The sequence below is a fragment of the Carcharodon carcharias genome, chromosome 10 (genome assembly GCF_017639515.1).
Source record: "Carcharodon carcharias isolate sCarCar2 chromosome 10, sCarCar2.pri, whole genome shotgun sequence".
Taxonomy (NCBI): Eukaryota; Metazoa; Chordata; class Chondrichthyes; order Lamniformes; family Lamnidae; genus Carcharodon; species Carcharodon carcharias.
The window spans coordinates 158816853-158839833 of NC_054476.1; the positions used below are offsets into that span (position 1 = coordinate 158816853).

General features: G+C 43.7%; 1 protein-coding gene across 5 annotated transcripts in view; it reads left to right on the top strand.

Annotated features, from left to right (window-relative positions):
- The window catches only part of nek8 (NIMA-related kinase 8), a 56426-nt gene that overhangs the window by 461 nt on the left and 32984 nt on the right, over window positions 1-22981 (top strand). For 2 of the 5 annotated variants that reach the window (XR_005944280.1, XM_041198204.1), the window contains exons 2-8: window positions 6104-6309; window positions 11110-11339; window positions 16742-16873; window positions 18567-18775; window positions 18969-19048; window positions 21284-21468; window positions 22750-22897. Coding sequence is in view for 4 of the 5 variants with exons in the window: in XM_041198204.1 (XP_041054138.1) it covers window positions 6104-6309; window positions 11110-11339; window positions 16742-16873; window positions 18567-18775; window positions 18969-19048; window positions 21284-21468; window positions 22750-22897 (1190 nt within the window). In the remaining variant the exon portion in view is untranslated. Of the gene's footprint in view, window positions 1-705; window positions 1091-6103; window positions 6310-11109; window positions 11340-16741; window positions 16874-18566; window positions 18776-18968; window positions 19049-21283; window positions 21469-22749; window positions 22898-22981 lie in introns of those variants that run through there. The other 3 variants (XM_041198205.1, XM_041198207.1, XM_041198206.1) reach the window with 3 other exon arrangements.

The following is a 22981-nucleotide window of genomic DNA, read 5'->3' on the forward strand; positions in this document are numbered from 1 at the left end:
GAGGGAGAAAGGGAGGGAGGGGGGTGAGGGAGAAAGGGAGGGAGGGGGGTGAGGGAGAAAGGGAGGGAGGGGGGTGAGGGAGAAAGGGAGGGAGGGGGGTGAGGGAGAAAGGGAGGGAGGGGGTGAGGGAGAAAGGGAGGGAGGGGGGTGAGGGAGAAAGGGAGGGAGGGGGTGAGGGAGAAAGGGAGGGAGGGGGTGAGGGAGAAAGGGAGGGAGGGGGGTGAGGGAGAAAGGGAGGGAGGGGGGTGAGGGAGGGAGGGGGTGAGGGGGTGAGGGAGGGAGGGGGTGAGGGGGTGAGGGAGGGAGGGGGTGAGGGGGTGAGGGAGGGAAGGGGTGAGGGAGAGAGGGAGGGAGGGGGGTGAGGGAGAAAGGGAGGGAGGGGGTGAGGGGGGGGTGAGGGAGAGAGGTGGGGGGTGAGAAGTGGGGAGAGAGGGGGAGGGAGAGAGGGGGTGGTGGGAGAAGGGGGGAGAAGGGGATGAGGGGGAGAGGGGGCGTGAGGGAGAGGGGGTGAGGGAGGGGGTTGAGGGGGGAGAGAGGGGGGGTTGAGGGGGAGAGAGAGAGGGAAGTGAGGGGGAGAGAGAGAGGGGGTGAGGGGGAGAGAGAGAGGGGGTGAGGGGGAGAGAGAGAGGGGGTGAGGGAGAGAGAGAGAGGGGGTGAAGGAGAGAGAGAGAGGGGGTGAGGGAGAGGGAGGGATTATAATGATAATTACTGAGCTAGTAATCCAGAGGTTTGGACTAATGATCCACATCAATTTAGGAGATATGAGTTTAAATCCCACCATGGCAGCTGGGGAGTTCCACATGCAATATTTTTATTCAAAATTTATTTTGTTAACTGAATTGCTTATGGTGACCATGAAACTACCAGACGGTCATTAAAAACTGGTTCAATATTGCCTGTTGGGGGAAGGAAATCTGCCGTCCTGCCTGACACCAATCTCTTAATTGCCCTCTGAAATGGCCCATCAAGCTCACCACCATCTCTTGAGGGGCAATTCAGTATGGGGTATAAATGCTGGTCTTACCTTTGATGTCTACGTCCCGTGAATGGCCATTTGTTTATTTATCATCTTGAAGGTACATTGAATGAGGTAAAGGAAAAAGAAAGACTTGCATTTACATAGCACTTTTCACAATCACTGGACATCTCAAACTGCTTTACAGCCAATGAAGTTCTTTTGAAATGTAGCCCCTGTTGTGATGTAGGAAATGCAGCAGCCAATTTGCGCACAGCAAGCTCCCACAAACAGCAATGACTAGTTAATCTGTTTTTGTGATGTTGGTTGAAGAGTAAATATTAGCTAGGACACTGGGGAGTGGGACTTGAACTCAGAACCTTGTGATTGCAGCTAATAACTGAGCATGGAGATGTTGTGGAAAGATGTAAAATAAAAGATGGAAATTTGAAAAAACATGTTGGAAATGGCACAGCAGATCAGTCAAGGCCTAATAGAGAAAGACAGAGTAATCTTTTGGGTGGTGCAATTTCATCAGACTGGTATAGATGGGGGCAAACTTCAGCCCTCTTCAGTTCTGAAGGCTACCAGCTTTAAATGCCAACCCTTCTCTTTTGGATACTGTGGGCATGCTGTGTGTTTCCAGTAGGAACATAGGACTTATGAGCAGGAGTAGGCTATTCAGCCCTTCAAGCCTGCTGTGCCATTCAATAAGATCATGGCTGATCTGGTTGTGGTCTCAACATCCACTTTCCTATCTGCCCCCTATAACTCTTCAGTCCCTGATCTATTAAAAATCTGTCCAACTCAGCCTTGAATATATTCAATGACCCAGCTTCCACTGCTTTCTGGGGAAGAAAATTCCACATTCTAATGACCCTCAGAGAAAAAAATTCACCTCATTTTTGTCTTAAAAGGGACACCTTTTATTCCTAAACTGTGTCCCCTAGTTCTAGTCTCCTCTAGTACTTTCTGAGTTTTTTTTTAAAGTGTAGATCTCGTGTTCTGTTGCTCTAACAAGCAGCAATTGCTTTCTGTACTAAGTTATAGAATCACCACGTATGACTTGACTTTGCGTTGTCAGCTTTATATAGAATGAAATTGATGTTTGTCAGTTCTGATGAAAAGTTGTGCATGAAATGTTAACTTGTCGTTTCTCTTCACAGGCACTGTCTAAAATGCTGAGCTTTTGCTTTATTTTCAGTTTTTGTTTTTGACGATCTCTTGGTTGATGGTAGCAATCTATTAGTACTTTTCCTTTAAGAAGATTTTCAAGCATGCACATTGTTAGATAAAGTCAAAATACTGCGGATGCTATAAATCTGAAACAAAAACAAAAATTGCTGGAAAAACTCAGCAGCCCTGACAGCATCTGTGGAGAGAAAGACAGAGTTAACGTTTCGAGTCTGTGTGACTCTTCTTCAGTCATACGGGCTCGAAACGTTAACTCTGTCTTTCTCTCCACAGATGCTGTCAGACCTGTTGAGTTTTTCCTGCAGATTGTTGGAGGTGCCTTTTCACACATTATTGATCAGTTGACCTAGGTGAAAAACAACATCAATTTTGTTGATGCAGTTTGCTGAAAAATTATGTTTTTTAAATATTCAACATTGGCTTATGTTTTGTATTGCGGAAAGGTCAGGGGAGAACAGCGCTCTATTTTTGGGATTTTACTATGTCAAGCCATTTAAGTCTAGTTTTGCGATTGCAAGTCCAGATAAAAATTGAAGTTGACTCCCTGAAGGGTCACATCAAGCCACTCCAGAAGCAGTAGTCAACTTAGTTCTGGTACAATATCTACCTTCATGAGCTGTCCACCTATGATGACACAGGGGCTACTTCTTGACTTGAAAGAGCATACTTGCAACCTTAGGATGTTTCAGAGCTCACCACAATGATGAATTATTTCTAAAGTGCAATAACTGTGATATGTCGGCAGGTGCAACAGCCAGTAGTAAGGCTACACAAACAACAGCTGAGAACATCATCTGCTTTGGTGATGTTGATTTAAGAATGAATATTGGCCAGCAGGGTAAACACCTTGCTTTTCTTCAAGTAACCTCGTAGGATCTTCGCATTCACCTGACACTCCAGCCAAGTACTGAGGGACTGCTGCATTCATTTGAGCAGACAGATAAGCCTTCAGTTTATTGACTGCTCTGAAAAATGGCACCTCTGGCAACACAGTACTCCCTCAGTACTGCACCAGTTTTTTTTATTAGTTCATGGGATGTGGGCTTCGCTGGCTAGGCCAGCATTTATTGCCCATCCCTAGTTGCCCTTGAGAAAGTGGTGGTGAGCTGCCTCTTGAACCACTGCAGTCCATGTGGTGTAGGTACACACACACACACACACACACACACACACACACACACACACACTGCTGTTAGGAAAGGAGTGCCAGGATTTTGACCCAGTGACAGTGAAGGAATGGCAATATATTTCCAAGTCAGGATGATGAGTGACTTGGAGGGGAACTTCCAGGCGGTGGTGTTCCCATTTATCTGCTGCCCTTGTCCTTCTAGGATTTGGGGTTGTGGGTTTGGAAGGTGAATTCCTGCAATGCATCTTGTAGATGGTACACACTGCTACTACTGTGTGTCAGTGGTGGAGGGAGTGAATGTTTGTGGATGTGGTGCCAATCAAGCAGGCTGCTTTGTCCTTGACGGTGTCAAGCTTCTTGAGTGCTGTGGTAGCACCAGGCAAGTGGGGAGTATTCCATCACACTGCTGACTTGTGCCTTGTAGTTTGTGGACAGGCTTTGGGGAGTCTGGAGGAGAGTTACTTGTTGCACGATTCCTAGCTTCTGAGCTGCTCTTGTAGCCACAGTATTTATATGTCTAGTCCAGTTCAGTTTCTGGTCAATGGTAACCCACAGGATGTTGATAGTGGGGAATTCAGTGATGATAATGCCATTGAACATCAAGGAGCAATGGTTGGATTCTCTCTTGTTGGAGATGGTCATTGCCTGACACTTGTGTGACATGAATGTTACTTGCCACTTGTCAGCCCAAGCCTGGATATTGTCCAGGTCTTCCTGCATTTGGACATGGACTGCTTCAGTATTTGAAGGAGTCGTGAATGGTGCTGGACATTGTGCAATCATCAGCGAACATCCCCACTTCTGACCTTATGAAAGAATGGACGCTAGTGTGTCCGCCTGAGCTATGAATTCAGATGCAGTTCAAACCCATAACTTGCCAACATAACAGCAAGAGTGCTATCATTCAGTAAAATGTCACTTGAGGCATTTAAAATTCTGCATTACACTGTAACCTCTCCAGTCCGGAAACACCAGTCGAGTCTGGAAATATTTTGAGCAGACCCAAGCAACTCACAGCATAATTTTAGTACAGTATTTTGGGAGAGGAAACATGGAAGGTAAAGTATTTGGATAAGTAAAACAATTCTTATATTTACGATGTTTTCCTGTTCACACACTTGTGGTTAAGCATTCTAACATAATTGTAATATATTGTAATCTCTCCAGTCCGGAATACCTGGGACCAAGTCATTTCTGGATCTCAGTATTTTCTGGATTATGGAATGAAGTTCGGTCTAGTCAGCCCCAGTCAGAGGAATGCTGTGTTCAGCAATTCTACATTACTCATGTCACTTCTCTGATATACTATTCACAAAATGCGTGTGAGAAACACTCGCCTTTGGCCTCTTGTTTCCTTGCCCCATATGGATCGTATCTTTTGAAATGCTTTGTCCCTGGGATGTTGGCAGTGACTTGACATCAGCTTGTGCACAACTGGAGCACACTTGTTGATGAGTCAGAAGGTGAAGGTCGTGGGTTCAAGCCCCACTGCAGAGACTTGATGACAGAATCTTCGCTGATGCTTCAATGTATCACGGAGCCCTGAACATCACCTGCAACGGTGATATTGGTGACAAATGCCATAATCAGGCTATTGTGCTGCTCTCTGCTCCTCTTAGCATTTGTAGCAGGTAATCCAACAGTGCTATATATTCCTTTGTTATAGTTGTGATACTGAAACACAAAATTCAGCAGCAGTCAAATAACAGAAAATCTTCCATTACCCAAATGTTTATTGCGGTGAGGTTGATTATGATACCATATGAAGTATTTCCAGTGAGAATGCGTTGACTGATGACTATTTGGCTGCCAATAAGTACTAAGTTGATATTTACTGCTGAGATAGCTCTCTGGCCCTGGAAAACTGTTGTATTTGTAGAATGTCAAATTTCTCTGTTATGGTTAGAAAAAAATAACATTTTTAAAATCGCAATTTTTTTTAAAGCTCATGCAGTTTCAGCTTCTGCTTTAATTTTGTGTATGCCCCAATCATTTGTTTCGTTCTCTGTGAATGTTAGTTAGAAGTGAAAGTTATTATTACCATTTACCGCCTTGTATGCTGTCTATGAAAATAATTCAGTGTTGTTGGCTGCTTGATAATATCACTGTTGCCAGATGCCTGGTGATCTCCTAGATTTGGGAATTGATTCAAATTAACATTGGACAGGGGAAATCCACCCAACAGAGATTTCTAGATCTTTGTGGGCAGCTTTCTTCAAGATCAGTGATGAGCATTGTTACTTCACTGCAGACCGTGAAATCCCAGCTCATAATTTCCAGGATTAGGATGCTACAAAAATATTCTACATGTAGGTGCCACATGACAATGGTGTATATTTGCAGTAAGTCCCAGGCCAAAGGCCTTGGACCATTTGTGGTGCACAAACTCAGGCAATCTGGCCCATGTAACTCTGGCAACTCAGTTCTATTCCTATTTCCCCTCACTCATTTCTTTATCCCATTGGAAATTTGTGGAGCTGGAGAATTTGGAAGGGCTGTTCTTAACTCTGCTTCTGCATTAGTGGGTACATCCTAAGCCAGGTCACCAAGAAGTGCAAGTGCCTGCTGTTTGATTTTATATGAAACTTCATTGTAAAATTAGTTTAAATTTTACAGCCGAGGTTTTTCACTCTGATGCTCAGCAGTCTATAATTTTCCATCTATTCATTGTATTGGGCTGGTGAGGCATGATGGTGTCCACCAAGGCAGTCCTTGAAGCCAAAACACTTGGGCACTCCTGGTCAATTAATGTTGGTGAATTTGGGAGGGCAAACAGCACACTGCATTTACCTGTATGTACCCTGTCCATTTATATCTCCGTATAGAATTGTTCATCTGTGTTTGCGGAAAGCTGACCAAAAGTTGGTGATCCTCAAACAGATCCCCGTGGAGCAGATGACTAAAGATGAGAGATTGGCTGCTCAGAATGAATGCCAAGTACTTAAGCTCCTCAACCACCCAAACATAATTGAGTACTATGAAAACTTCCTGGAGGACAAAGCATTGATGATAGCCATGGAATATGCACCAGGTATATAAGGATTGAGAAACTAATATTGAGTAGAGTTTTCACATATATGTATCGTTTGAATAGCCTGCTAACAGTCACAGTCTTGGATTATGTACAAGTAATGGCAAGGTATTGGAACAGGAGTAGGATATTCAGCCCTTTGAGCCTGTTCTGCCATTTAGTTAGAACATGACTGATCTGTACATTAACTCCATCCACTTGCCTTGGTTCCGTGTCCTTTAATAGGTTTTTGTTAGCAAGCATATTAATCTCAGTTTTATCACTCCTGAAACCTGGTCTGGATGGCTCGGTTTTGAGATAAACCCGTTGAACCATTTTGAGGGAGGTGTCACAATATACTGGGGATAGTGTGTTGTAATATCAAGCCCACTGCTCCCCAAGTCGAGACAAATGTGAGAAGTTTGATTAGACCACCAAATTGCCCAATTCTACCCAACTTTAATTTAGGCTAACAGAGTATGAGCACCAGATTTGTAAACTTAACAAATAAATAACTTAATTAAACAAATTGTCCCTAACTAGTAGCAAAAGAAAGAAATATGAACCTAGACCATAAGACATAGGAGCAGAAATTAGGTCATTCGGCCCATCGAATCTGCTCCGCCATTCAATCATGGCTGATAAGTTTCTCAACCCCATTCTCCCGCCTTCTCCCCGTAACCTTTGATCTCCTTACCAATCAAGAACCTATCTATCTTGGTCTTAAATACACTCAATGACCTGGCCTCCACAGCCTTCTGTGGCAATGAGTTCCATAGATTCACCACTCTGGCTAAAGAAGTTTCTCCTCATCTCTGTTCTAAAAGGTCTCCCCTTTACTCTGAGGCTGTGCCCTCGGGTCCTAGTCTCTCCTACTAATGGAAGCATCTTCCCCACGTCCACTCTATCCAGGCCTTTCAGTATTCTGTAACTTTCAATCAGAACCCCCCTCATCCTTCTAAACTCCATCGAATATAGACCCAGAGTCCTCAAAGGTTCCTCATATGTTAAGCCTTTCATTCCTGGGATCATTCTCATGAACCTTCTCTGGACCCACATCCTTCCTGAGATACGGGGCCTAAAATTGCTCACAATATTCTAAATGTGGTCTGACCAGAGCCTTTTAAGCCTCAGCAGCACATCCCTGCTTTTATATTCCAGTCCTCTCAAAATAAATGCCAACATTACATTTGCCTTCCTAACTACCGACTCAACCTGCAAGTTAACCTTAAGAGAATCCTGGACTAGGACTCCCAAGTCCCTTTGCACTCCAGATTTCTGAATTCTCTCCCCATTTAGAAAATAGTCTATGCCTCTATTCTTCCTACCAAAGTGCATGACCTCACGCTTCCCCACGTTGTATTCCATCTGTCACTTCTTTGTCCATTCTCCTAACCTGTCTAAATCCTTCTGCAACCTCCCTGCCTCCTCAATACTACTTATCCCTCCACCTATCTTTGTATCATCTGCAAACTTAGCCAGGATGCCCTCAGTTCCTTCATCTAGATAATTAATGTATAAAGTGAAAAGTTGTGGTCCCAACACTGACCCCTGCGGAACTCCACTAGTCACTGGCTGCCATCCTGAGAAGGACCCCCATATCCCCACTCTCTGCCTCCTGCCAGACAGCCAATCTTCTGTCCATGATGGTACCTTGCCTCTAACACCATGGGCTCTTACCTTACTGAGCAGCCTCCTGTGTGGCACCTTGTCAAAGGCCTTCTGGAAGTCCAGGTAGATAACATCCGTTGGCTCTCCTTTGTTCCCTTGATGAAACCGTGCTGACTTTGCCTGATTTTGCCATGTACTTGCAAGTATTCTGAAATCTCATCCTTAATAATGGACTCTAAAATCTTACCAACGACCGAGGTCAGGCTAATCGGCCTGTAATTTCCCATCTTTTGCCTCGCTCCCTTCTTAAACAGGGGGATTACATTAGCGATTTTCCAGTCCTCTGGGACCCTCCCTGACTCCAGTGATTCCTGAAAGATCACCACTAACGCCTCCACTATCTCTTCTAACTTTTAACTCCATAACTTAAACTCTACCCCATCTTAACCCCTATACATAAACACACACACATATTTGTTGTTAATGACACAAGATGGTCTTCCAGCATTTTCAATCTGTAGTTCACTGGTTGAAAACTTGTTTTTCAATGCCTCTGCTGGTGATTTTCCCCTTTTCCTCTTGACAGGGGGTTTTTCAGAGAGAGCTGGTTACAGAGATATGAAGAAAAAAACAGCTAGCTAGTCTTGTAGATTTACTGGAATCTTACACAGGAGGGAGAGGTTTTATGTGTGTTCTGTTTGCAGGCTAGTATCTCTCTGCTCACTATTACCACAGAAAACCTTGGTCACCTGATCAGGAGCCAATTAAAATGCTGTCGTCAGGCAGTTCCCCCTAGTCCGGAACTCCTTTCCAGCACCATCCTGTTCTCTGTTGACACCCTATGTTCCAGCATAGCAATATTGTAGATACTTCTCATCCTGTTCCAAGGAACATGTCTTTAAATTACAGACATAGTGGTTTTTAAAGCCACAGTCCAATTTTAAAGCCACAGTCCAAGAAAGATAAAAAAATAGATTCTTTACAGAGGCTTGGTTTCCTTTTGAAACTAATATATTTGTTTAAACTGTGGGGTGCATTTGGAGGTTAGTGCCAGTACAGTATTCATTGTGCATGAGTGTTGTTCAAATGTTAGCTTTACAATTCTCTCCATCTGATGTCCTGATTTAAAACCTGTACAGACCAACAATGTAAAAGAAAAACACCTAGGAGGACTTACAGTTCAGCCCATCTAATTGAATTAGGTCAAAAGCAAAATAATGTGAATGCTGAAAATCTAAAATAAGAACAGAAAATGCTGGAAATATTCAATAGATCTGGCAGCATCTGTGGAGCGAGAAAAACAGAGTTAACATTTGCCTGTAACCTTTCATCAGAACTAGTACTGTATTGGTTATGAAAAGGAGGAAAATAGCTGCTTTTAATCAGTAGCTGACCTATCAAGGCGACCAGCTCAGGATTAGTAAGAGTGCTGCACACTTGTTAAATAATGTGCTATTGTCAATTAAAGTGCAGTCCAGACCTGTAATTAAACACTTGAAGTCAGTTGGTCTGGGTGAATTTAGTGGATTAAACACTGGCCTTTCATCTCTAGTGTTTGAATCTACTGGATACTGCTTGCTGCCTTTAAGTATTCTGAATGAGTTAGAATAGGAGATTGAAGTCAGGACTCATTGCACAATGCAATCAACAGAATAGGATGAGTATATTGTACTTAGAGCTGAAGATCACAGATGGGTTGTTGAGAAAAAAATGCAAAAGTTCAAGAGTCCATTAAAGAGGTAGATGGGGAAGGGAAGTGATTGATGGTATATTTGCAATACAGCCTCAGTATTAGCGCAAAGCAGTTTCACTTAGCAGCAACATTATAGTGAAGGCATAAATGTAGCCTAAAACCAGGCCTGAGGACTGACATAACACCAAAGCAAAGCAGGTTGTGACTCTTGGAAGTGTTGTGACCGCAGCTGATAATTGCTGCACAAACCAAATCCCAGAGGGAAACTTGGCTTTGGGCCATGCCCTTTTTTTTTGTATTCTGAAAATGAGAAGGGGACGTACTGATCTCAACAGTAAGAAGTCCAGTAACACTTTTGGGATTTAAAAAAATAAAAGTAAAAGTTTTATTAACAAGAATAAAGCAAAACTTAAGTACACAAGATTACAGATGCACGGTTAAACTTAGTCTTACAAAACATTTCCCCAAAAATACACTCTATTTGGTCAGACCCACAAGTAAACACCCTCCAGGCAACACTCCCTTATAGATGTTTAACTTAAAAAAAATCCAGTAATATTACCCAAGGCAAACTACTGTAGCTTCAATAAAGGCATACCACATGACCTGTAACTCCCTTCCACTCTGCTGTGAAAATCCAAATTTAAGAATAAGCATGTGTTTTTGTAGCCCAAGACTTTTCTGACTTGACTGGATGGTTGATTCAAACGGCATCCTCTCTCAGCCAAGCTCCAGCTCTAGCTCCAGCTGCTACATCTCGCAGCGTAACAGCCCAACAGCTCAAACAGCTACAGCCCACCAAAGTTCCCTACAGTAACTCTAAAATACATTTTTTCCCTTTTATCTCAGGTTCCATTGTTTTCACACCTCTTTGAAACTCATCTTTCATGTTTCCGTCTTGTCTTTGCTTTCAGGTCAATAAAATATAGTATCTTCCCTTCTGTTTATCTATAGAACTCCTGCAAGATACAAACATTTCTCTTGTTACCTCTGATTCTCCTTTGATATTCAAGCAAACTTACCACTTATCTAAAAATGTAAATGTTAGACCTAACCTATTCACTTGTACCTCAAACCTAACACCTCTATCCTTTTCATGCTTTCGACCCCCCCAGGCAACCCAGGTCCTATTAATCTATGCCCAGCTTAATTAAATCATGCACATACACACAGACACGCACAGCCTTTTCACAGAATAACCACAATATTCCCCAAAAATATAAGAAAAAACATCCATTTCTCACAGGAGGAAGAAATCTCACTCTACTTCACTTCAGAGTTAGGTTGAGCCTCAACTCCAGTTCTGACTTTGTGGTGTGGGGTAGTAACCGACTTACTGCAATTTCAAAATTTGTAGTGTAAATGCAACCATAAGTAATAAAAAAAGTGCTTTGGCAACCATCCGAACACACTCAAATATCCTTGAGGGACTTTATGTTAGAGAGTTATTGTTAGTAACTCAGATGATGCAAACTGTTACTTCTATTTTGAGTTCATTGTGAATCTTTTGATTTCAGGAGGCACTTTGGCTGAGTATATCCAGAAGCGCAACTCCTTGTTAGATGAAGAGACCATCTTGCATTTCTTTGTACAGATCCTTTTGGCCCTCCACCATGTACACAACAAACTTATCCTGCACCGAGATCTGAAAACACAGAATATCCTGCTTGATAAGTATCAAATGATAGTGAAGATCGGTGACTTTGGCATCTCGAAGATCCTAAGCAGCAAAAGCAAAGCCTACACAGTAAGATTGCCTTTCTGGAAAACTTCAGCATCATCATCACTAATAACTTACATTTATATATCATCTTTAACATAATAAATGGAACAAAATGCTCAAAGGAAACAGAATGAAAGCTAGACAATTTGGGTGGTGACCAAAGGCAGAGTCAAAGAAAGGTTTTGATGAGGTTTTTGGAATTGGTGAGACAAGGTGCTTAGACAGATATTTCGAGATAGATTTTTCAGGATTTCTGCACTTATCTAATTCTGGCCTCTTGAGCAACTCTGCTTTTAGTTGCTGCGCCATTTGTGGCCATGCCTTCAGCTGCCTGTACTCTAAGCTTTGGAACTCCCTCCCTAAACCGCTCCATCTCTTTACCCCTCTTACTTCTTTTAAGCTGCTCCTTAAAACCTACTGCATTGACCAAGCTTTTGCTCATCTGCCCAAGTTTTGCCTTATGTGGCTCAGTGTCTAATTTTGCTTTATAGTGCCCCTGTGAAACATCTTGGGGAGTTTTATTATGTTAAAGGTACTACAAAATATAGGATCTTGTTTCCAAGTAACTGTTTAAATTCCTTTATTTTTTAAACAAATGAAATGAGGACTTTTCTCTGTCACAAATTGCTGAAGCATTCTACATTCTAACCACTCTGAAAAGTATTTTCTTTTAACCATCACCTCCCACGCCCACCCTTGTAATCATCTTAAATGTACGTTCTCTCATTTAGGAATCATTTAAATGAGACGTTTTCTGCTTTTTGTGTTTGATTTGAATTGTTGTGGTGTGACTGCTGCCTTTTACCGAGTTATCTTCCACAGGAGGTGGAATTTTCCATTCCAGGACTAAACCCTGTGGTGAGGGGGGAATCGGAGTGTTTCCTGCCGCAGAGGCTGGTGGAAATTCACACAGTATCGTGCAATGCTGGCCTAATTAATTATGCAGTTGGGGGTTTCCCAACGTTTTGCATGGTGGGGTGGGCTGAAAGGCATGCATCCTGCTGCCATATCTTGGCGCCATATTTAAAAGGTGCCTGGACATCAACTTGCCCACTGTTGAAGGAGGAGATGGCCTGCTGATCCCAGGGAGCTCCGGCCCTTTGATTCAGTGAAGCATCCCTAGAAGTGCTGCTCAATGCAATAGAGGCCAGGAGGGGTGTCTCTACCCAGAGAATGGAAGGATGAGGCTGAGCTGTCAGATCAACCCTGCATGGGAGGAAGTCTCTGGGGAGACCAGGGCCTCCATCAGAGGACTGCCCTACAGTGCAGGAAACAGATGAATGACTTCATCCGTTCCGCAGGGTAAGTGTGCCCTCATCTACTTTCACTCACCTCACTGAATAGTACTTGGAACATGGGCCTCAGTAGCAAGGGCACCATCTGTGCGGCCCATGCATAAAAGAGCTACTCAACATGATAAGGTGATGCCTCATAGCCCCTCTGCAGTCCACCTAGTCTGCAGGTGGAAAGGACACTCTTGGTCCCTGACCCTTCCACACACAGAGCTCAGATGCTTTTGGAGGGGGGTGTGGTCACGGTTAGCTGTTGAGGGTACCAGCAAGCACTGCTAATGACATACCGCTGTGTGCCTTGTCGTTCTGTCTGCATAGGCTCACCGCTTTGAGGCTGCTGCCCAGAACCCTTCTGGACAACCTGCAGCGCATCAATCAGATGGCACACAATGCCATGGGTTATTTGTAAGAGTGGAAGCATGAGAAAGATACCTGAAACACAATTCTTCTCTCACCCCCCTCTCGCTGCGCAGGCAAAGCTGAGGCACAACAGGAGAGAGAGAGAGAGAGAAGATGGGAGAGGGCCCACCTGACCTAAACAACCTCACTGACTTCGAGGAGCAGGCAGCCCAGCTGGCAGGGGAGGAACTGGACCGAGCCTGCGGAGATGGAGAAGTTGGCAGGCAGCCCCAGCCAGTTAGGAACCGTGCTTGTCACGTAGAAACCTAAGGGTCGTATGTCCCTCCATGTTGGCGGCATCTCATTCGGTTACTCGCTCTCTCCTCTCTCACTTACAGGTGCCAGCAGGAAGAGGGCAAGCGAACAAGAGGAAGTCCTGTCCAGCAGTTCTTCCAGCCCATAGGGGACCGAGGACATTGGGGAGGAGGCAGAAAGTGCACCTGCAAAGGCATCACAGCAGTCACCCTCACCCTCCACCAGCACAGAGACACACCTCGGTGGGTTCTAGATGTAGTTCAGGCAGGGTGGTCACCGCACGGACACATGTCCGCAGCAGGACGAGACAAGGTCAGCCAAGTTCACCGATGTTCAGAGGACCGCTGGGGAAAAGGTATCTGCGATGTCCGAGTCGGATGACGAGCTTCTGGGATGGGCCCTGCACAAGATGCTGGGGAACCATCAGGCAGAGGTGTCGGAGGCCCCCAACAGAATGGCATGTGGTGCCAACGTATGTGCATCGAGGTCTTCAAGGACAGGGTAGCGGATGCCGTGGAGCACCTGGCCCAGCAGAATGCCCAGTTTCTGTTGGAGATCTGTACAGAACTGCACTCCATCGCTGTAACCATGGGTGAGCTTTTGTGAAGGGTTCAGGGCACCTCGACCTCCCTCCAGGTATCCCTTCCCCTCAAGGAGTCAGGGAGGGGTCCTCGGGCACCCAAAAGGAGGAGGAGCGGCTGTGGGACACCCCTGGGACTGCCACTCAGGATTCCCTGAGGGTGCCTAGCCCTTCAGAATCCCTCTTGCCTATAATCCCTTCAGGCTCGTTCTCTGTGACCGCAGAGGGAGCATCTGCCCCACAGCAGGATGGGCCTCCAGAGGACAGCCCCCAGGGTTATCCAAGACAACAGGGCAAACTAGTCAGCAGGCTTCCTCCACCTGCTGCCTCCCCCTGCTGTGGATGTCAGGGGAGCACCGAGGCAGAGTGGTAGGGAACGCAAAATTAAGAAGTTTTTGATTTCACATGTGGTTTGCACGGGTGCACTCTGATTGTTAATGTTGTGACACTTTTTGTAAATATAGTACGCTTGCACTTTAATGAGGTCTGATGTGGCTTATTTGCAATTTGTGATCCTTAAGCCTGTGTTCCCTCTGCTCCCCCCACCCTCCCAAACCATCTTCACAGGGACACCCCAGGCTGGGACGTGTCCCCTGGAATCAGGCATGTGCAGGGAGGCAAAGGAATTTGCCAGTAAGAAGTCTCCTGTGCGTGCCGAGACTTTGCCCTTCACACGCTTATCTGTTCCAACACTCTTGCATTGTAAGTATCACATGCTGGGGCTCCCCTTCAGTTGTCCAGTTGGGATGACCTATATCCCTGCCATCCCCAAAACCCAACTCCCACACAGATCTTGAGATCTCCACAACGAGGCTCTGGATAGTTGAGTAGCCATGGTTGCTGTTACCATCGATATGCAGTCCAATACCTTTAACCCTCCCCTCCTCCCCACTCACCCCAATAACAATTGAACCCTGCAGGTGTAACATTTAATCTTCCCACAGTTACCCTTCATCCACCCCCATCACCCTTCAGCCCATGCAGGTGAATGTCCTTGTCCTCTGCCTACTCCCGTGACACTAGATTGGCCCCCACCCCTCATTCTGCTGTCCTCCAGAATCCGCTTCTCCTTCTGTATCCCCTCCAACAACCCTCGGTGTCCCGTCACCCAGCATCGCCGAACCCTCAACCTTGCCTTCCCACCCCACCAGCTCCCACTGCCCCCTTTAACACTCGCCAATTGCCAATTCTCTTCTGTTCCCCTGCATCCCCCCAGGAGTCCTTAGTTGACACTGTAGATCCCTCCCTCTGAACGCCTTTCCCCTCTTCCGTACCCCATGCCCATTCACCCTAGCGCACATGCAGACAACACACAGCTAACACCCCGCTCCACTGCCTGCTCCCCAGTTCGACCCTTCTCACCTTCATGCTCCCTACCAGCTCGCCCATTCCACAACCTGCGCAGCAACCCTCTCTTTCCCCTACCACCCCAACCTCCCCTGCACCCCACCACCTAGGCTTCCAACTTCCACACTCGCCTCACCTTCCCCTCTAATTCCACCCCCACCCCCAGCACAGAGCATCGCCGCCCAAAATTGCCTCATGTAGCCGTCCAACTGCAGTTTGAAGATCCACCTGCTGGAAGCTGCTGCAGCTTGAAGATCCAGGTTGATGCTCCACCCACCCATTGCTGCACATGGTGTTTCAGGGTCCATGATCATTGGAGGCCTCCGATCTCCGCAAGCTGCACCAGGCCTTTCTGTAGGTGAGTACCGACATTTGCATGCCGCATTGGTCCAGGTGTATTCCAGACTGACGTGATATCCCGCTGGCGGTGCAGAAAATCAGACAAGGGTCAGGCCTTCATCTGCGTCCCATTAATGGGACGCAAAATGGTTTCATGCTGGCGGGAATGGTGACCCGTCACGACAGGCGGGAGCACATGTTCCCGCTGTCATTTCATGCTGGCGGGAAACCGATTTTTCAGCTCCCGACATCTTCCTCCCCCCCACCCCCCACACACACCCCCACCCGTCCTCCATTAAACCCGCCGTGGGAGACTGGAAAATTCCGCCCAAGGTTACCATTCGCTGTTTAGATCTGTAACAATCCTGTTCCAAGTCTAACGTCTTATTGGACTAGTTTTCTTTGCTGTTGGCAGAGCTTAACTGGTGAAGCCACTGGGTTTGAAAAACCTTTCAAATGGAGCACCTTTGACATTTTGGTTCCTGCTTTAGCTCACGCAGTCTCCCAGTACTTCAATCTCACCAAAACTCTTGCATTGTCTACATAAGCACATTGTTACTTAATGGAAGCCAATTTATTCTTGGGCAAAGTACACTAGATGCTGGAAATCTGACATAAAAACAGCAAATGCTGGAAGTGCCCATCAGGTCAGTCAAGCCTCTGTGGAGAGATAAAAGACAATGTTTCAGGTCTGTGATCTTTCATCAGAATTTGTTCTCCATTGTGTATCAGATGCCACTTGTTTTTTGTGCAACATTTTGCAATGTCAAGTAAAGGGCCAGCTCTTTATTTCAGTTACTGTTACTGGTAGCCTACAAGAAACAATAGCTAGTGAATCTGATTCACTTTTTATTGCACTTAAGGACCTTTGTTGGTACCCAAGAGGACTGCTCACTTTTTTTTTTAAAGCTTTCTTTATATTGTTTTAGTCCAGGCTTTGGGAGCCTGATGTTGCAGCATCAAAGTTGCCAATCCTGCTTTCCTTGGGCCGGTGGCTGCCATCAGGCTCTAGGTGTGCGATTCTACTTTGGGGCCATGAAAACAAATTGATCATCGTAAGGGATGGGAGCCACTGTTTTGGAGTGTCATTATGCCTCGCAAATAACATTGAGTTGCTCTAATCAATTTGATTTTCTGTTACGACCTATTTTCCTGTGGCCTGTTTAATTTAGAAATTTTGACTTAAATGAAGCCAGTTTTGTTGTTTTTTGTAGGTGGTGGGAACTCCATGTTACATCTCTCCAGAATTGTGTGAAGGAAAGCCTTACAACCAAAAGAGTGATATCTGGGCGCTGGGCTGCGTTTTATATGAGCTGGCCAGTCTGAAGAGGGCATTTGAAGCTGCTGTAAGAAAGCTTTTAATAAACAGGATTGAATTTCACTCTGTAATCCCACTACAGAATTAGGCGACCAGGCAAATAAGTGGTCTATACTGGGTATTTGGCTGCTGAAAAGAACAGGTTTTGTTCCATATGGTGCTGGTACACTGAAGACGTCTGACTAAATCATTACCTGAAATGTCTGATTTAGTGCATGATAGCAAAGACTGATTAGTCAAAATGCGCATCTTAATTTGGTGTTCTCTATATCATGAGTTTATGCCGTTCTTGCAGAGTGCATTTACAATGTAATGCAGAATTTAAACCATTTGAAAGGATTAGACTAAACAAACTAGTTATGAGTGTTTTTTATTTGAAAGTAAATGGTTACAGACACCCATGTCCTTGTGTTTGTTGGAGGTTATAATTAGAGGATGGATTCAGTAGGCAATGGAACTTGTAACATTGCCCTTGTTCCATTTTTTTCACTATGGTATATATTTTTTAAACATACCCTGAATAACCAAAAGAGGAAGAATGGTTGGGGTAGTATGAGGATAAACTTTTTTGTCTAAATATGGAGATTGAAACCCTAACATTGTTTGGCACTTCTGATTTGTCAATATTGAGCCAAATTAATCTATAAAGAAGCATTATCTCTACAGTAAATCCAGATTGAGATACAACTATGTGCATATAATTCAAAACATTGGGAAGAAGGACATTAAATTTATAGTAACACTGTACTAGGCAACCTCCATTGACAAGTGTAATGGAGGGACCTGTACTGTGGACAATATAGGTTTGCAGATAGTCAAAATTTGGTCTAGCAATATCCTGTGCTCAGATGTAAAGTCAAGTCCATTCTAAGTAATAAAAGAAACATTACTTACCAAACAGCTGAAGTCTAAGTAACAAAAGAGATGTGTGATGAGGTTATTCACAGTTGAGACTTTGTCCTCTGAAGATATTGGCGGCTAATTGGGTTGCCAGGTGTCAGGAGTGTGTATGACGGAGGCTCTACTAGTTTTGAAAATATTGTTAATAACGAGGAAGAAAATGGAATTCAGCATGAGAAGGTCAGTGCTATTTGCTGAGATACAGCTAAGCAGCTTTCTGACTCATTTTTTTTCAAGAAGCTACAATAAAATACTTTTGACAAGGCAAGGGCATTGAAAAGGCATATTGAGGTGATAAAGATTTTACATTAAAAATTTCAGTAGTGGCTCTTAAAAGACTTTTTTTTAATGCTAAAAATACAGATAAATGGAAGGCAAGGTAATGCCAGTGGTGAGATTTGAAAAACATCTTCACAATCAGGCTGACCAGATAACTGCTGTGAGGAAGTTGATTCCTGTGGGTATATTTAATGCATCTTACTGTTGGCTATAACATTCTAATTATAAGACTTGTATGTTATCAGAAGAAAATATAGAATATTTTGTAACCAGGAAAAAAATAGATAAAACTCTTTTAACTTAACACATGTGAAATGCAGGCTGATATGTAATTTTTATTCCAGAGGCATTTCTCTATTGGACCGTTAATAAAACTGGAAAAAAACTAGAACTACTGACTGTTACTTTGATATTTGAATTGAGTTATTTAATGCAAGCTGTTGCGATTCCTAGAATCTGGGCTGAAACTTTTGTTAAACTAAAGGGAAGAAATTCAGCAAGGTGCATCTTTTACACCTATACAATTTTGTCTGTCTTTCCAGAATCTGCCAGCTCTGGTGCTGAAGATCATGAGTGGCACATTTGCCCCCATATCTGACCAGTACAGCCCTGAGCTGCGCCAGCTGATTTTGAGCATGCTGAGCCTTGACCCCTCCAAACGCCCTCAGCTCAGTGAGATAATGGCTCAGCCAATTTGCATCCGGGCTCTTCTGAATCTCTACACTGACATTGGCAGCGTCAAGATGAGGAGGTAAGTGGCCTGGACTAATTCACGTCCTGAATATGCACTCGTTTTGCATACCTTTTTTTAATGCTACTTTTAAAAAAAATTCAATGATAAAGTGTAAGTTTTAGTTCGATTTTTGCACATACAAATTTAATAATGTGAGTTTATGAGGAGGATTGAAGGGAAATTAAAGCTGGCTCCAATTTGTTTTTGACAGAATTGAAAAACCATTATCGACAGTAGCACCTGCTTCCCACAGGCGGGCTGGTGGAAGGGTCAACAGTGCTAGGTCAAGAGGTAAGGAGAAAGCTGCTGCTAGCAGGAGGGACTGGTTTATTTGAAATTAAAGTGATCTCCAGCAACAGTTGGTTAAATGCACACACACACCACACACACACAGACACGTACCAAAGCGATGTAGTGCATTTCTGTAAATACCTTTTTAAAAAAGTTTGTTCTTGTGATCTCAACATTTATTGCTCATCCCCCAAATTCCCTGAAAGAATGTTGCTGGGCCACCTTAATGATTTTTTGCAACCGAGTAGTTTGCTAAGTCACAAGATAGGGCATTGACTCAGCCACCAGAGCCCTGTGTTGGCCGGATAAAGGGCATTAGCGAAGCAGTTAGGTTTTTATGACAGCCTGACAGTTTTCACAGCTACTAGCCAATAAATTATTGGATTTATTGAATTCACTTTTACAACTAGCTAAGGATTTGAACTCATTCTCTGGATTGTGGCATTATAACCACATTCCACTCTTTCTTGCCTCACACAACCCACTGTATTTATAATTTGCATTGTGCACTTCCAACATATACACAGTCTGCTGTGTTAAGAATACTTTGTGTTGAGCTATGGGATGCGAAGGGGGTGGCTTTCCATTGACTCCTTTTAGGTGAGATCCCATTTATACCTGACATAGCAAATTATGCACATGATTTGTAGTTATGAGATATTTATTGATAGGCAACATTGTGATATAGAGAGCTGTTGGTGCTGATCTTTTGCGCTGTGGACTGTCTGGTAGTAATAAGTGCAGAGGGAACCAGAGCTCCTAAGTGTCTAACTTCTGGGCCTTTAATTTTAACCAAGTATTGAGACCACTGTGCCAGTGAATGAGTTGCAGGTGGAATAACATTTACAGCAGTATTTATAGCAAGCAGTCTATTTCACAGCAAACAGAGTCTATTGGCTCAGCAAATAGAGACTCTTTTTAATTAGATTCTACGAACTGCAGCAAAGTCTCCCAATAAAAGCAGGGTTATTTCTCCAGCAAAATGCAGTGAGTGGAGGATGGTTACAAAATTCACGTGCATAAAATCAATCCCAGACATTATTGACAGTGGTGGGGGGGGCGGAATTACCCAATTATCTCCATTCTAGCTGGGAATAGTGGGGTATAAAGCCTTACTTTAACTCTGCATATGTGCACTGCATGTGCATGGCCGCATGGAGGTGCGGTGGTGGTGGGGGATGTGGGCAGTATTGGCTGCAGCCATAAAATGAGAAGGAGGAAGTCTGGGCACATCCTGGGCCATGAAGGTAGTTTTCATCATTAAAAGGACATTTTTCAGGACCTTCAAGTGGATAATCATCCACCATCTCTACTTGTATAAAAGTCCTTTATTTCCCCTTCCAAAATGTATCGCCTCACACTTCTTTAATTTTATCTGACATTTATCTTTAGAATCTGCCAATTTCACTCTGCTTTCCTGAAATAGGATAGAATATTGAAATAGATAGCCATGAGAGTAGAATACAAATCGGAGGATATTGTGATCAAAGTGTACCATTTTTTGGTCAGACTGTACCTTCGATACTGAGTCCAGTTCTGGTTGTCCAAAAACAAGGAGATTTTCAAGTTCAGGAGTTTGAATTATGAGGAAAAGGCTGTTTTCCTGGCTTTAAAAGTCCATCTGAGAGGCGATCTTGTAGAATTACAAAAGATTGGTAGGAGAATGGAATACTACTTCAAGTTAAACTGTCAAAGTAGGATGGTGCAGGGGTGGACAAAGATTCAACTTGTTTAAAAAAAAGTAAATTTAGGGCCTATAATCAGGGAATTATTCTTCACACAGGTTAACAATTGGAATATCTGTCAGGAGATGAAAACACTGGAGTCGTTTAGGAAACAATTAAATGCAGCAAGGGGGTGAATTAAGTTAGACAGAGTCATTCCCTCATCCATAGATATCTCGTGAAGTCACTTAGTCATCTTCACAGTTAACCATGCGATGTAATTTTGTATTATCTCCAAAGCTTGAGATTGTGCCTCCATACCCAAATCCATATAATTGAGAAGAGCAACATTTTTGAGTGTAACACCAGGTAGCATTGACACTCACTGCAATTTCAAAACTGTTACTACTGAAAACATTGTGCTTTTCACCACAAAGATTAACCAACAAGATTCACTCTCACATTTCATCGTCACATATATCTTTTGATATGAAATATACCTACATTAGTAAGGATATTATAAGTGCAATGTGCTTAAGTAGAAATTCTCCTTATATTTCTGTGATGACAGGTGGGTTCCTTGCACACTCCAGTAAGTCAGGAATACCTCTTCCCCTTTCCACTGTGTATACCTGGGGAAGTGGAATCACTTCTCCTCTCAGGCTGCCAATGCTGAACACTGAAGTAGTGCAGGTCTCTGCTGGGAGAACTCAAAAGGCAGGGGTGACCAGATCAGGACGACTTATCATGTGGGAGGTAAGCTTTAGAAAATTTTGCAGATACAGTTGTGTCTAAGGGATAAAAGACACTGTGATTAAATGTAAATTACAGTTACCAACACTGCCTGTGAGTCAATGAATTCTGGACTCAAGCCCCCTCCCAGAACATGAGCACAATCTGGGCTGATACTCTAGTGCGGTGCTGGAAGAGTTTTGCATTTTTAGAGGTAATGTCCTTCAGAAGAGATATTAAACCGGTTGCCTGTTCTGGTGGTTCAGGTAAATGTCAAAAATCCCATGGGTCAATTCAAAGAAGTGCAGGGAGCTCATGCAATGTCTTAGTATAGATTCCTTCCTGTACTAATGCCAAAAATAATAAATTATCTAGTTCATAAAATGGGTGTCTTGTATACTGAAATTGAAGCACTTTATGAAGTTAATGGAAGATGTGATTAGGAATTAGTGATACAGGGGTAAAGTGGGAAGTGGTCATGTGAGGTTGAAACACTAGCATAGGCAAGTTGGGCTAACTGATTTGTTTCCATGCTATACATTCTATGTAATAAAAATAGGTCTTTTTAAGTCTCATTCTAAATGCAATTTAGTTTGATCTTTAAATTGGTAAATGAAAATTATCTCCAGTGCACAAATTTTAGAAAATCGAGTGCTCTGAACAGATGTGAAAAATCTTTTTCAGATAGAGGATCATTAGTTCTGTCAGTAGACACTGTCTAGGTATCTTGTTGATGAGGCACACAGCAGGATTCCCCACAAAGGAAATTCCTGAGAGCAGGTATTTCCTCACAAAGAGGCATGAGAACCAAGGGACAAGACATCTGAGCCATTCTCACACATTCCACGTCTGGACCAATCAGATCAATGAATTGGTTGGGAACACCTGATGGCACTAATCCCAGAAGCAGCCCTTGTAGCACATATGATTGAAAGCAAGATCTATAATAATATTTCACTGCATGTCCACAGCTCTCCGGAAATAAAAGCAAAATATTGTGGATTCTAGAAATCTGAAAAATAACAAAAATGCTGGAAATACTCAGCAGGTCAGGCAGCATCTGTGGAGAGAGAAACAGAGTTAACATTTCAGGTTGATGAGCTTTCTTCAGAATGTTAATTCTGGTCCTCCACAAAATTCTCCAGATTTCTGATTGACTTCCTGTTGCTTCTGCATTTTGAGTAACTGTTGAGTAATAAATATAGGAAGGAAAGCGCACATAAATGTTGATATAACATCACTCTCCCCATGCAAGTACCTTAACTAATGCTTAATCTGCTTCTAACTGCCTCTACTCTTTCTCAGGCTCCTCCTGTAGGTGCTGGAGATGCATCCCTCCCTGGTTCCATGGAACAGACCCAGCCCCAGTTTATCTCTAGATTTCTAGAAGGTCAGTCTGGAGTGGCAATCAAGCACGTCTCTTGTGGAGACCTCTTTACAGCATGCCTTACAGGTAGGAGAAAACAGTTGACTGAAATATTTGCCTTGCGCTCAAAAGATTTAATAAATTCAGTCTATCCTCACTCAGGTACAGTAC